At 48.0% G+C, this 15,412-nt stretch overlaps 1 protein-coding gene across 1 annotated transcript in view; it reads right to left on the reverse strand.

Annotated features, from left to right (window-relative positions):
• The window catches only part of ASB18 (ankyrin repeat and SOCS box containing 18), a 63,047-nt gene that overhangs the window by 34,928 nt on the left and 12,707 nt on the right, over positions 1-15,412 (reverse strand). Inside the window, exons 3-4 of the mRNA XM_032355255.1 lie at positions 8,000-8,119; positions 4,405-4,672 (exon numbers count right to left, since the gene is read on the reverse strand). Coding sequence (XP_032211146.1) covers positions 4,405-4,672; positions 8,000-8,119 — 388 coding nt within the window. The remainder of the gene's footprint in view (positions 1-4,404; positions 4,673-7,999; positions 8,120-15,412) is intronic.

Raw genomic sequence — 15,412 nt, forward strand, 5'->3', positions numbered from 1 at the left:
GGTTCATCTACAAAATCCAACATCTAATATCATACTTAATAGGGAAAGACTTAATGCTTTCCTCTAAGATCAGGAATAAGAAAAATTTTCTGCTCTTTACCACTTCTATTCATCATTGCACTGGAGGTTTTAGACAATGCGATAAAACCAGAAAAAGGAATAAAATGCATCAACAGAAAAAGAAATAAAACTCTGTTCATGCAAAGATCACATGGCTGCCCACATAAAAATCTTATGGAATTTCCAATGAGTTACAAGAACAATTAGTGAGTTTAGCAAGGTTGCAAGATAGAAGATCAATATACAAAAAATAAATTATTATTTTATATGATAGCTATGTATGATAAAAATTTAAATTAAAAAATACCATTTATGAAGCACCAAAAAATAAAAAAAAAATTTAACGAGAAATCTGACAAAAATGTGGCATATGCTGAAAACTAAGAAACAGCAGAGAGAAATTAAAGAACTAAAGAAATGGAGAGCTTGGGGCACCTGGGTGGCTCAGTGGGTTGAGCCTCAGGTCATGATCTTAGGGTTCTGGGATCAAGCCTTGCATGGGCTCTCTGCTCAGCGGGGAGCCTGCTTCCCCCCCACCCCTTCTCTGCCTGCCTCTCTGCCTACTTGTGATTTCTGTCTGTCAAATAAATAAATAAATAAATAAAATAATAAATAAAATAATAAATAAATAAAATATTAGAAAAGGAAATGGGAAGATTTATTATGTTTGTTATATCAATTCTCCCCAAATTCATAGATTGATCCATAGATTCATAACAATCCCAGTGAAAACCCTGAATTCTTTTTTATACAAATTGACAAACTAGTTTTAAAATTTATATGGACAGGCACCTGGGTGCTCAGCCGTTAAGCGTCTGCCTTGGGCTCAGGTCATGATCCCAGGGTCCTGGGAAGAGCTCCATATCCGGCTCTCTGCTTGGGGGGCTGGGGGTTGGGGGGGCTTTGGGGTGGGGCAGGGGGGTTGGGGGTGCCATGGGGATCAGGTGGGGAGAGCCTGTTTCTCCCTCTCCTACTCCCCCTGCTGTGTTCCCTCTCTCACTCTGTCAAATAAATAAATAACTTAAATAAAATAAAATAAAATTTGTATGGAAATGCAAAGAGCTAGGGTAGCCAAACAACTCTGAATATGAACAGTGCCCGAGAACTTCTACTACGTGACCTCAAGATCTTCTAGAGCTATAATATTCAATACAATGGGGTATTGGTGTTGACACTGACAAGTAGATCAATGGAATATAATATGAATATAAGAAAGGCTCTGCTGTGAAGCCCTGGGAACCTTGCATGTATCCATACAGGCCATGGAAGCAGAAGTCTTGACCCACTGCTGATGTAAGTCTTGGCAGGACACTCAGTGATCTTTATGGATGGGAAGCTTTAAAGTGCTTCTGTAGGGCCAGTGTCCACTTGCTTCACTATCATGAGAGTTTTTCATTATCTTTTGGGTTCTGGCGAGTTTTGGGACTTCCTGCCTTGCCTCCTGAGAACAAAGCTTCAGACTATAGCACCATTCAGCTGAAGTCTACAGTTGGCTCTTCAGCAAATGGATATCCTATAACTCAAACTGCTAATTATCTGGCTCCTTTCCTTTAGGTGTTGTCCCTCCTGATATGTAGGAGGAGGCGCTGGCACTTTTGACTATTCCTCTCTTCACTGTTTCTATAAGTGATAAATGGTCTGAATTTAAGGGTGACTCTTTGGGTCTTTACCAACTGAAACAGTCAGACCTCATCCTGTCCTTGTGCACATGACAAGAGAGTCCAGAAAGAAACCCACACGTATGTATAGTCAGTTGCTTTTAGATGAAAGTACAAAGGCAGTTCAGTGGAGAAAGGAAAGGCTTTTTGCCGAATGGTGCTGGAACAATTGGACATCCACATGCAGAGAAAAAAGCTTCGACCCATACCTCACACCATATCCAGAAATTAACTAAACATGGGTCGCGGACTTAAGTGTAAAATATACAATTGTTACATTTGTAGAGGAAAATGCAAGAGGAAATGTTTGTGATCCTGGGTTAGGCAAAGGTTTTTTTTTTTAAATATATATATAAAACCTAAAATAATCCCTAAAAGAAAAAAATTGATAAGCTGGATTCCACCAACATTGTGAACTGCTGTTCTTCAAAACACAATTTTAAGAGAAGAAAATATAACCCATGGATCAGAAGATAAGATTAACCAATTACATGTCTGGTGAGGAACTTGCAGCCAGCATATATAAAGAAATCTCAAAATTTAAGAAGACAACCTAATTTAAAAACATGGGCACAAGGGGTCAGCAGGTGCCTCATTAAAGCAGATCTATGGAACTCATATAGGCACATGAAAAGATGCTCAGGTCACTTGTCATTAGGGAATTCCAAATCAAAACTAATAGTATACCTAGACACACCTTTTAGGATGTCTACAATTAAAGGGTGACTATACCAAGGACCAGTGAGAGTGTGAAACAACCAGGACACCGTTGGTGGGAATGTAACGTGGCACAGCCACTTTGGAAACCAGTTTGGCCGTTTCTTAAAAGGTTACCTTTTAATCACATCATAGCAGAGGGGCCAGCCCTTCGAATCCCAAGTCTACAGCCAGAAGAAAGGAAAGCATGCGCCTGTACAAAGGCTGGCACACAAGTGTTCATAGCGGCTGTATTTGTAATAGCCCCAGACTGGAAGCAATCCAGTGTCTTTCAGTGTAGGAATGGATAAACACATGGTGGTGTTCCCATACCGTGGAACACCAACTGAGCTAGGAACAGGAGTGAATCATGGATCCGTGAAACCGCATGATGAATCTCGAGGTAATTACGTTGCATGAAAGAGATGGGACAACATACAAAAGTCTGGCAAATTCAGACTAAATTATAGTGACCGAAAGCAGATCAGTGGGGGCGATGGAAGAGATAGCAGGGGACAGGGCACCTTGGGATGGGGACAGGTGCGTGCGCTATCTTGATTGTGGGGACGGTTCCACGGATGCATATGTAGGTCCGCATGTGGCAGATGGCACATTTATCGCAGTTTACTGTATGCTAACCACACCTGAGTCAAGCTACTTAAAAAAATGTGTTGTTGGAATATGGCTTCCGTCAGCCGCTCGGAAGACCGGCGGTGCTTGTGCCTCTCTGAGTCCCTGTTCTCTCCAGTGATCCTGGGAGGTGGTGCCCCTGCTTCGGTCATAGCCCTCCGCGCCTGCTCTGACCGCGGTGATTTTATTCAATCCTCACCTCGGCGAGAGAAGAAATGAGAGAAGAAATGATAAGCCCGAGGGCAGGGATGAGAACGTTTTGACTAAAGAAGTGTCAAGATGACAAAATGCAAGCTTAGAAACCCAAGCCTAATTCCTGCGCTCCGACGCTGTGGCCCCCCGCCGCCTCTCCCGGGCCCTCGCGGGCCCCGCGGGGACGGACACCCTGTAGCCTCAGCCGCGGGGCCCGACGGGCAGCTGCGGGACTCGCCGAACCCCGGCGCCTGGGCGGGCGGTGAGCTCTGGGCGGCGGTGCCCCTGCAAATGCGGAGCACAGCTCGGCTTCCTGTGGGACTCCGAAGCCCCGCCCGAGGAGCTAACCATTTGTGTCACACTGTGACAATTATTCTGCATAAAATTATCATTAAAAACCCTAATTTTTCAGCTTCCAACCCCGCCAGTGGCCTTTTAGCATTCTTCAGCGCCGGCGTCTGCAGGCCTGTGATCACGGCGCTCATTACCTCGGTGTGGGGCCTCCCGCCTCGCGCTCGCAATCAAGCGCTAATTATACCCGCCCGGGGGCCGGGGGCCGGGGGCCGGGGGCCGGGGGCCGGGGGATCGGGGTCCGGGGTCCGGGGTCCCGGGCCCTGGGCCCGGAGGAGAGAATCCAGTACTCTCTGGGGCGTGGCAGGGTCTGGGTCTGGGGTCTTGGGGGTTCCGTCTGAGTCGCGAGGCAGGGCTGGGGTAGCTCAGGTCGGTGAGGGGTCTGGGGTCTGGGGTTCAGGGTCTGGGTAGGGTGGTGGGGGCAAGGGTAGGGACCAAGGGCGGGCCGCGGTCTGGGGTCAGAGCGCAGGGGGTGTCTGAGGCCGGTGGCCGGGCCCGGGACCAGTTGGGTTCTGCTGAGGTGTGGGGGAAGAGGGCAGAGGGTCTGGGGGCGGAGTCCGGAGGTGGGGGTGGCTAGCTGGGCCGCCGAGCGGTGACAGCGGCCCGGGTCCGAATTCCAGGTTGGTTGAGGACGCGGGGTATGCCGGGGTCATGGAGCATGGGCTGAGGCTAGGTGCTGGGACCGGGTCTAGGGGCGACGGGAGCTCGGAGGCGGGGCCGGGGGCGGAGGGACGTGGCGGGCTTCTGGAAGCCCGGCCCAGGTCGGCTCCAGGTCTGCGGCCGCGGTCTGGGGCCCTGCCCGGCCGCGCGTCCTTACCCGAGCGAGGCGGCGGTGCGGCAGAGGTGCAGGGGCGTCAGGCCCTCGGCGCTGAGCAGGTCGGGGTCGGCGCCGTGCTGCAGCAGCAGCTGGACGCAGGCCGTGTGGCCTCCCAGGCAGGCCTCGTGCAGGGCTCCCTGGCCGCCCGGGCTGGCGTCGGGGTCTGCACCGCGGCTGAGCAGGTGACGCACGCAGGCGGTGTGGCCGCGGGCCGCCGCGATGCACAGCGGGGTGGTGAGCTCGCGCTTGTACTCTAGGGTCCAGAGGCCTGTAGGAGAGGAGAAGTAAAGTGAATGGGGGAGGGGAGAGGGGGGCAGTGTCCACTAAGGACGCTGGAGGGTGGAACCATCTCTTAGAATTAGCCACCACGTGGGCGTGTAGATAAAGAAAGATACATATAGACCAAAGAGGGGCATATAAAGACACAGAGGGCTGGGATGGGGTGGATATCTCCTACCCTAGGGAAACGGAGGTGGGAAGACAAAGGCAGACGGGGGCAGAGAGAACTCTTGAGGGAAAACCAGCGCAGGAAAGTTGGAAGGAGAGTCTCGAGGCCCAGGAGAGGTGGTGCGGAGGAAGGTGGAATTAAACAGAGACGGATAGGGCCACAGCCGAGCCAGAAGGAATGGAGGGTGTCGAGAAGCAAGAGGGTCTTGCCAAATACAGGGAGATGGGGGCCTGGGCTAGGACTTGAGGAGTGAAGGGCTGACCCAGTGGGTGGCTGGTGGGAGGCTGTAAGCCAGGAATTCACATTTTCCAGGCTCTGAATTTGGGACAGCTTGAAGCAGGAGAGTGAGCTGTGGATTTTTCTGGAATCCAGCTCTCTCTCACTGAACCCCAAACTTATCCCTTTGTCATTAACAGGAGAAGACGGCAGACAGAACAAACTGACCTGCCGAGCCAAGGTTGCTCAAGGAAAGGCCTGACAAAGTTTAGTCCTCTTGGAAGTGCTGGGTTTCAGAGGCTCCCTTTGATGTGGTGTCCACATTCAGCACAATTCTGGTTTGTTTCTTTGCGCTCTTTAGGGTTGTGTGTGTGTGTGTGTGTGTGTGCGTGTGTATAGGGTTGCTCTTTCTTGGTGGATGAATGAAGCGGGTGCTATACATTGTACTTGTCTGAAAACTTTGGGCTTTCAAAAGGCCCGTGGAAGGTTGTTAGCGGCCAGGAGCGCTCGTGGAAATGGGGGAAGCGGTCCCCGGTGAATGCACTTCAAGGGACAGGATTTCACATGGCAGGGATGCCTTCTGATAATGATGGAAGAATCGATATCATGGCTGTAATGAGCTGCAGAGGAGACCCTTTTCAGAGGCCACCTCCTTCCTGGGACCCATGCTGAGCCGGTTTTGAAAGACCACTCATAATTACCTACCTGTATGTAGTGCGGAGTTCCAGCCTGCTCTGGGTCCCCAAGGCCCAGCCTGCGGGCTGTTGCCCACTCACCGGGGGATGTGGGGCCTATTGTCTTGGCAGTGGGTGATAGTGGCCAGAGGCCAGCTCCTGGTTTTGATTGTACTAATTTTCCTGAGCTAGGAAGTCTACTCACTGGGTGGGTTGGTGGGCATCTAGGAAGGGGGTACTCCATTCTCCAGGTCACACAAAGTTCCCAGCCCAACTCTGCCCACCCTGGCAGCCCTGTTCACCCACCCTGGATTCCTGAGACTTCCTGTGGACTGATGGAAGGGGTCTCGGGTGGACCTTTGGCTCAGTGTCGGGTCAGCACCCCTGTCCAGGTCCTGGGAGATGGTGATAATCTTCCACAAGGCCTTCAGGAAAACCTGACTTCTGAGGCCGCTGTTTAGATCAGAAAGCTTGCATCCGGTGCCTGTAATCTCCACTCCCACTCCCTGGTCCAGGTTCTGGCACCAGGAGGAACAAGGACATAGGATTCTCCCCATGTAGTTCATCCCTCCTCAAGCCGACACTCTCCTTGGATTGCGTTCCATCCTGGATGGAACTGAGGTGCTGGGGGACAAGCACTGTGAGCGGCTAGTGTTACCCCCTTGCCCATGACCCCTTCATGGGGAGCAGTAACTGGCCATCAGCAAGTCCTCATATGAGAGAGGGCGCTGTTCCCAAGCCAGGTTTGGTCATTTCTGAGGCTTGGGTGAGCTTCGGGGAAAGCGGAGTGGGTAATCGGAAAAGAGCAGGGAGTGCAGCCATCCCCAGGGCCACCCACCCTCTCTTTGCAGTCCACATGAGGCCAGAGACCAGCCCTAGCTCTCAGGGCAGCCCCTTCCACTGCAACAGTTTATCACCTTGGTGGCTGGGATGCCCTAAGTTTCTGTGGTTCCGGTGTGCTGTAGAAAACCAGCAGAACTCATGGGGTGGAAAGAGTAAGGCAGAGAAAAGGAAGGAGCCCTTAGATTCAGACCATGGGTTAACATTAATGCTTATTTGAAACTGCAACATTTGGGGGTGGGTGGGTGTGTCCAGGACTGGGAGGCATGGGATTAAAAAAAAAAAAAAAGACATTGATTGAGTGTGCAAGCAGTTGGCATTCTTGGCCGAATCACCACCCAGCTCCTGGGAGGAATGCGTTGCCCCGGTCTGGGGCAGATGAAGGAGGGGAGGCCCGGAAGGATTCCAGGACCCCCTGAGCTGGGGGGTGGTGTGACTCAGACTGCAGCTGCCCCTGTCTTCCCTAAAGCCCATGCCACCTCTGTTTGTACCGAGCTGCGTAGCCCTTTGACAATTTGGGGTTTATTTCTTTCTCCCTGGGTGGGGAATAAACGGAATGGTACTCTGTTCTTTGGAAGCTGATCTTCTGCATTCTTTGCCTGCCTGAACCCACAAGTAAGGCACATGGGACATGGGACAGTGGCCATTGACCCACTGACCACAGAGTCTCACATCCTTTTGGTCTGGCTGTGCTGCAGTGCCTTCCAACACATGAACACTTTTGGTAAATGTCTTGTGTCTGGAGACCCTGGGGCAGGAGGGGAAGGATGCTCAATGCAGAGTGCCAGCTGAGAATACCCTGGCTGAAGCCTGCTGGTCAGCAAGTCTCCTCAGACCCGGTGGGTAAATGGAGGGTGTTTCTCTCCTTGGGGGAGTCTCTTGCACATTGTGGTGTTCAGGCTGCAAGAATGCCCTCAGATATATGACTTAGGGACCTCTGATTTCTTTCTCTCCCTCCCCCATTCTCAGGCTCCCCTGGGTTCTGGGAGGAGCACCTGCTGAGGGCTCTTCCTTTGTTGATGCTGGCTGTGCCCCAGCCACCCCACTGTAGCTGTGGTGTTCACAGGTTCATAGAAGGACCTGGAGCAGAGGACCTGCCAGGGGACCTGCCTCCCCGGCTGCCAGACCCAGGCATTGGCAGATCAGCTCCGAAACCAAGGCTGTCTTTTAAAGACGAGAGGCACCTTCCAGCATCAGACGGGTACTTCTCACCCACATTTTGGCCTTTCCAATTTGATTTGTCCCATCTCATCCTCTAAGACATTGTGCTGACCAAATTTCATTTATAGATGTCCCTCGCTCATGTGTGTTAAATGCAGCACCAAAGTGAGCAGTCTGTACCCCAGAGTTCCTCATCTGGAGGAGAGTTAGTAGCTCCTTAAACGTACACAGCTGAGCTTTAAAGGAGAAAGCGTACCTGACAGTCCAAATGTGGCTGGGGATGTCACCTGCCACTCCATCTCATCCTTCTTGATCTCAAACACCACGTTGGCATCGTGGAAGGAGTGGTTCATGAGTTGCTGCAGACGACTCAGATCTCCCGTGACCAAGGCAGCATGGTACTGAAGCACTGGGGACCCAGCTCTCGCTTGAGGCTCTCTTTCCATCTTGTGAAAGATTTGAAGTTCTCTAACTGGCTCTGGCCATCTCTCCATTGCAATGTCCTTGGTTTCAGAAAAGCTCTCCAGGAAGGCGAAAGATGGTCTTATGGAGCGTGAGCTATTTCTATTGTCATTACTCAATTGTCATCCAGACAGGGCTCGGTGCTGGTGTATTTATAACTCCTGTGGGCTCTGATGTGATCATGGTTACTTGATATGACCAGCGTCGTGTGACCACTGACATGCCTGAGTGCTCAGCCACCCCCTTGTGATTATATAGATTTGACTTCCAGAGACAGATACATCGGTTTATCTCCAAAACAGCTCTCCACAGGAGGGCAGGCACCCGACGATGGGCAGGGTTCCTTTTCCTGCTCTGTAGGGTATCGTCTTTTTGTTGGCCTATCGCTTTCTTTGCTGCTGTGGATAAGGGTGGGCAGACGTGTGTTCTGAGGGCTGTGGAGCCCTGAGCATGTATAAGGAGTCCCAGCTGGATGCTGCAAATGACCAGGCTGTCTCCAAGAGTCCCTGGGTGGGAGGCTCCATAGGGCAGACCACGGATTCCCAAAGGCATCATCTTGGGTTCCTGGTGGCTTGTGAATTTCTTTCAGTTGTTGAGAACTCATCCCCAAAGGCCCATAGAAATGCCACAATCTCTGTTTCCGAAACGAATGGGAACAGCTTTTTATTAGCAACTTACTAGTTATTTGCTACAGTTTAGTGCAGGGCTTTATTTTATTGTCTAAAAAATTAATAAAATCATTTTTTTCTCATAATATGGGTAATACACATTCTTACATCTTTTTTTCTTGTTTTTCTCCCACTAGGAAGTTGGGATGGGCCACCTTGGTTGGGCTATAGCATTCTTTGCCATGTCCGTGTCAGTGATGATAAAAGATAGAGGCTAGAGGGCGGACGGAGGCTCAGGGAGGGTGCTGCTTGGATGGGCCAAAGGGGACATGGTGGAGCACGTGCCTGGGACGCTGATGCACAGAGATGCTGAGGGAGGGGAAAGAACAGCAGCCACCATCCACGCGGCTCCTGTGTTGTACGCGCATCCCTGGGATCAGACACACCCCCGTGGGATCCTGTTGCTCTATGGCGTTGCAGTCAAAGAAATGACAGAGATGACAGGAAGAAAGACTTGAACTCAAGGAATCGGGGTCGTAGGGAAAGCGCAGGCTTGGTCAGAGCCAAACTTCTTAAGCACCCTCTTCCCCCGTGTTCCTGTCTCTTGATCTTTGTACCTCAAAGCGCCCCTTGACTCCTTCTGTTCTTCTAAGCACGCCCCCTGCCGCCCCCTCCCAGCCTCAGCAGGCTGTCTGTGTTGGCTCTTTGTTTTGAACAGTAATTCACCAAGACTTTCCGCAACAACAGCAGGCCCAGCAGAGTACCCTTGATCTTCCTTAGAAGAGGTAAAGGGTGAAGGCCAAATCACCTGCATTTATCATTTGATACAGATATGGTTCTACCCTGGTTATAGAGCTGATTTGCAGGCATAAATGCACATGCATGGACTGACCCAAGGCCTGGGGTTTCCCTCACGTGGTAGAACTCAGATCTCCTCTGCTGAAGAGGGCTGTGGGGTTGCTGGGAAGAGGGAGATGTGCTCATCTGTCTGGTCACTGTGATGCTTTCATGCAGGCAGATAAACAGTGTTTATGGTGTCCCCATAGCTGAAGGGCTCTCATTGGTGACACACAGTGTGCAGGCAGGAGAGACTTGGTCACAGCCTGAGCCAGCTGCCATGGGGCTGCAGGTTAATGATCCTCACTGTGATTGTCTGATGTCTGGACCGAGGCTCAGTACAGAGGGTGCCGAAGGGTCCACGGAGTTTAGCTCTCAGGGCTCAGGGTGAATTGCAGGAGGAGGCTCTTTCTACCCAAATATCCCCAGCAAGTAGCTTTCTGTCGGGGACCCCATAGGTGGGCAGCCTTGATGACATTTGCAGAAGAGGAAACCAGGACTCCAAGGTCCAGGTAACTTGCTCAAGGCTTCTCGATCCTGAGATGGTCAGCACCTGAACACCTGACTGTGAGCACAGGGACTTCCTACCTAGCCCTCACTGCTGCCGTTGACCATGACACATTTTAGCACAGGGATTGGTAGTCCTCTGGTGGTGTATGGTGTGTCAGGCCCCCAAATGTATGTACATGTTGTCCCCTGTACCTGGCATTCTGGTGGTCCCCTTGTCAGCTGGCTGGCCCCATTCTTCAATGCTCAGCTTAGATTCCCTTCACTTCCGTAGCTAGTCCTGTTGTCTGTTCTGGCACTCTGTCCATGGTACCTGGCTCTCACTGTTGATTGCTGCTCTTGTCTCTGCCCCCCACTGGACCATGAGCATCTGTTTCTTCATCTGCACAGGGTTTCTTAGTACTTAGCACAGTGTTGTCACTGTGGTCCTCAACTGGTCCTCAGTGGAGACGGCAAAAGAACAAATGGATTGATTTCTTTGAAATTTGCTCAAGTGCTCTGAAATTCCTCTTGTTCTTGGCCATCTGTTACCTTTTTCCCTTAGGGAATTTAGGTGGTAAACTAGCCCCATGGCTGGCCAAGGACAGGGGCTCTGATGCTGGGGCTAGGGGTTCTGCCTCAGATCTGTGAGCTTCAGTGTACACCCTACCTTTCCCCAGATGTCAAAATGCTTTACCAAATTTCATAGGACTGTCTATTGAATGCTTCCTGGAGTCTCTTTATTTTCATATTCCACTATAATTAGCACATGGCATTATTTAGTTTCCAGGGTACAATAGAATGATTCAATAATTCTATAAATTTCTCAGTGCTCATCATGGCAAGCGTACTTGTTGAGCATCTTTTCATGTTTTGGTGGCCATCTGTATGTCTTCTTTGAAAAAAAGTCTATTCAGGTCCTCTGCTCATTTTTAATTGGATTATTATTATTGTCATTTTGGTGTTGAGTTATAGAAGTTCTTTATATATTTTGGATATTTACCCCTCATCGAATATATCATTTGCACATATCTTCTCCATTTCAGTAGGCTGCCCTTTCATTTGTTGATGTTTTCCTTTGCTGTGCAGAAGCTTTTTATTTCGGTGTAATCTCAATAGTTTAATCTTGCTTTTGTTTCCCTTGCCAAAAGAGACATATCTAGGAAAATGCTTCTACGGTTGATATCAGAGAAATTATTGCTTATGTTTTCTTCTAGGAATTTTATGGTTCAGGTCTCACATTTAGGTCTTTTTTTTTTTTTCTGAGTAGTTCCAAGTGTTTATTTAATTCCTCTAATCTTTATGTATTTCCATCACTGCCAGCAGTTAACATGTATTTCTTCCATGATAAAAAAAATTGACAAAACTACAGAAATGGACAGACTGCATTAAGGTTGCCAGGGAACAAAGATAGGAGAGGTATTCAAATATAAAGGGGTAGGGGCACCTGGGTGGCTCAGTGGGTTAAGCCACTGCCTTCGGCTCAGGTCATGATCTCAGGGGCCTGGGACATTTAGGTCTTTATTTCATTCTGAGTTTATTTTTGTGTATGGTATAAGAAGGTGGTCCATTTTCCTTCTTCTGCATGTTGCTTCCAGTTTTACCAGCACCTTTTGGTAGAGAATGTCTCTTTCCCACTGGATATTAATAGATCAATCAACCATACAAACATGGATTTATTTTTGGACTCTATTTCATCCTATTGAACTATGTGTCTATTTTTGTGCCACTACCCTACTGTTTTGATTACTACAGTTTTCTAGTGTATCTTGAAATCTGGGATTGTGATACCTTCACTTCAGCTTTGTTCTTCTTTTTAAGACTGCTTTGGCTATTTTTTTTTTTTTTTAGTTCTGTAAATAATGTTGGTATAGGAATTGCATTCAATCTATAAATTGCTTTGGGTGGTATGGACATTTTTAACAATATTTTTTCTCCCAATCCATGAAAATGGATCCATGAGGGTCCTTTAAAATGTCATTTCACATGTTTTAAACTTTACCTCCCTTGTCTCCATCAGCAGTGGCAAAGAGAGAATCAGTGTCATCAGTGGAAGAGCTGAGAGTTTTTCAAGACCACTCCCGTGTGCCTGAAACACTGCTGGTTGCTATGGACAGGGTAGTGGTAAAGATATAACCACGTTTGCAAGGAACTCACAGCCTCCATCAGACATAAGAGGCTTGTGCATACAGAAAATGACAAAAGGCAACACTACCTAGACCATATCCTGTGTCAGCTGTACACTAGCATAAAGCCAACCACTCTCCACACTTCATTCATATACTAGGCAGTTACTCTATTTGTTCTTTGGATTTTTCATTTCTATAAGCTTAGCCATTTTGCCATGTTATTTTTCTCAGACTAATTGTGATTGGATTCATTTCAGAAGGACTTATTCATACAAAACTATAATATACACAACTATAATATGATCCAACTTGGACTTCACTTTAAACCAGAGAATTCCTTTGTTCCTGATGTATTTTGTCATGGGTTATTTTTAGAAGGGGTGGGAAAATTGGAGGTGCGTCCTGGCGTAAGAGCCATTCTGGCCTGTGTTCTGCGATAAATTTAGCTTTCCATGCATTATATTTGTCAACAGCGCCCTAAACATCCAAGCTTGATTTCAGCGGGTAGAGAGTAGCAGTCCAGAAACAGACACGGTTCTTTGTGAGAGCTTTAAAAATAGCCCACGGAAGACAGCATTGATTTTTATAAGTAGGACATGTAGATTACTTCAGGAGCATGACGGAGGCGTCTTGTTTTTGTTTTTGTTTTTTTAAAGAGCAGCAATAGCCATATGTGGTTATTACATTAAAAAACAAAATAAAAAAAAACAAAAAACTCTACAAACACTTAAAAACAAACCCAGTCGTTCCACTATTCATTCAATAAGCATTCATGGGATATTATGCTCTAGGGTGTGTGGTTAGGTTTGGGGGATAGAGAGACAAAAAATACAAGAATCCTGCCCCCAAGGATCACACAAGAAAGAGCAGTGACCACAGGACCCTAACATAGAGGAGTTTTTTAGTCCTCCTTCCCACCAGCTGAACGATGTCCTTTGGTGACAGGTGAACAGCACTGATCCCTGATCCAACACTGGGCTCCTTCTTGCCCATTGTACAACAGTTCTTTCTATCCATACCTTGCTTGGGTTGGACCATTTTAATTTTATTTTCATTGTCTTTGCCCTTCTCAGCTTAGTCAGAGCCAATGTGTAAGCTTTAAGATACAACTCAAACCTTATCTTCTCTGCCTATTTCCGTCCATATGAAAACAACTTCTTCCAAGAGTGAATTTGTATATGATGTTGCTGAGCAATTATTAAAATCCTTGAAGAATTATGATAAAATGGAAGGACCAGAAAGACCAGAGTTTTAGTTTTCAAATAAGTAAAGAATTTGATCCCTCAAAGTCTGAATTGACATCAGTGCTGGGCAAAATCCCTAAAAAGGATGAAAAGGATGGTTTGGGAACATTTAGAAAAGGGAGTGGGGATACTTGGAGCTTTGTGGGTCCCTAGGAACAAGTCATGGTGGATAAAAGAATTTTTCTTTGTGACGTGGAGTCATTCATTAATATGTAGACAGGATGTAGGCATGGTGTATAGTTCCACCTGCAGTGGAAAGTTTCCTGGAAACCTTTGAGAAAGTGGAAAAAAAATATGGGTCTTCTTTTAGGAAAGTCTTGCTAAAAACTTCAGCTTGAGAAGTAATACACATGGCATGTGCAGAGCAGGGGTTCAAATCTTGGCTGTCAAACGGAACCACCTGGGGAGCGTTAAAAAGATATGGATGTCTGGATCTCACCTGACAGGTCCTGGTGTCACGGGATGGGCAATGCAGCCCGGGCATCAGGTCTGTTAGATACCCCCGCCCCCCACCACAGGGACTTCTAATGTGTAGACAAGGTTTTCCTCTGATCCTGTGCAATACGCTTATGGATGATTTACGTGGCATATGGAAAGGTGGATATCCAATTGATGAGTGACATGGATCATGACAACCACAGCCGCAAAAGATCTCAACAGGCCAGAGCAATGGGCTGATTCCATTGATGCCCCAAGGTGACCTTAAAGCCCCACCCACATAGGATCCCATTGTCCTCTGGGTCACGTGGCTGAGACCGGTTCCTGCTGCTGGGGGCTCCCATTTGTGGTACCAGAATTTTCTTTTTCTTGATTTTAGGGTCAGAGGTTAATGGTGCTAGGTGACATAAACACTGCAGATTATCTGACGGTATTTTAAATCATTCAGAGAGCATTTTGGTCCAGAGTAACTTGTGTCAATCAGGGTCAGTTTGAGTTCCCTTCCTTCCTGGGACCCTGGCAGCACCTCTGCTTTGCCTCCTCATGTTTTTCCTGACTTTCCTGTCTGCTCAGACTGTGTATGCTCTGCCCTGCCCCCACACTGGGGCACAACATTGGCTCTTGAGTTTTTTTGTCTGGTTTGTTTGCTTAACATCCACTACCAACATCATGTAGGGAGTTTGGCGACTATCCTGAAGTTATGAAGGGTCCGGCACCATGTGCAGTCTTACCCCACCTCTCTTCTCCATCTGCACTTCCTGTCTCTGGTGCAACCCCTGAAGTCCCTCCTCCCCTCCTTTCCCCTTCATTGTGGTTCCTGTCAGTTCCAGCTTCTCCTCCAGAGATCTGGTCCAGGAAATTCTTCTGAACAAATACCGTGTCCTTCTTGAAAGAGGGGGACTCTGATGAAAAGAACCTTCTCCAAATCAGCATGCTTAATAGTTTTGGTTCTTCAGAGGAACTATCAAATGGTACTTATCTGATGGAAGAACTTCATTTGTATCTGTGGACCATTTCAGAGTACTACACAGATTTGACTGTGGCGGCCTTTTATTGGAGTAATCTTGGGAAAAGAAGGACAAAAATCCAAATAGGGGTGGATACCCAGCTTCTATCTGGACAACTCAGTGAATGGACTAAATCTCTCTAGTAATTGCCCATGTAGTTAACTGGACTTGAATATAATTTTGCAAAGACTATTTTTTGGATTTGAATTATAAACACGTTTTATCCACACAAAAACTGAAGGGCCGGTAGCTCATGAGAGGGAGTTTTGGCCTTGGGATCTGATAAGATGAAAAAGTAAAAATCTGCCTTAAAATTATGAGATATACAAATGGTACCGTTTGAATGAATGGTAGTTCTTATTCTCAAGTGATGTCAGGATCTTTGTATTCTGCCATTGAACTGAGGAACGATTTTCTTTTGCTCAGAAGTGTCTGAGGATGAGCTCTGCTAGTACTCA

The sequence above is a fragment of the Mustela erminea genome, chromosome 8, assembly GCF_009829155.1.
Source record: "Mustela erminea isolate mMusErm1 chromosome 8, mMusErm1.Pri, whole genome shotgun sequence".
NCBI lineage: Eukaryota > Metazoa > Chordata > Mammalia > Carnivora > Mustelidae > Mustela > Mustela erminea.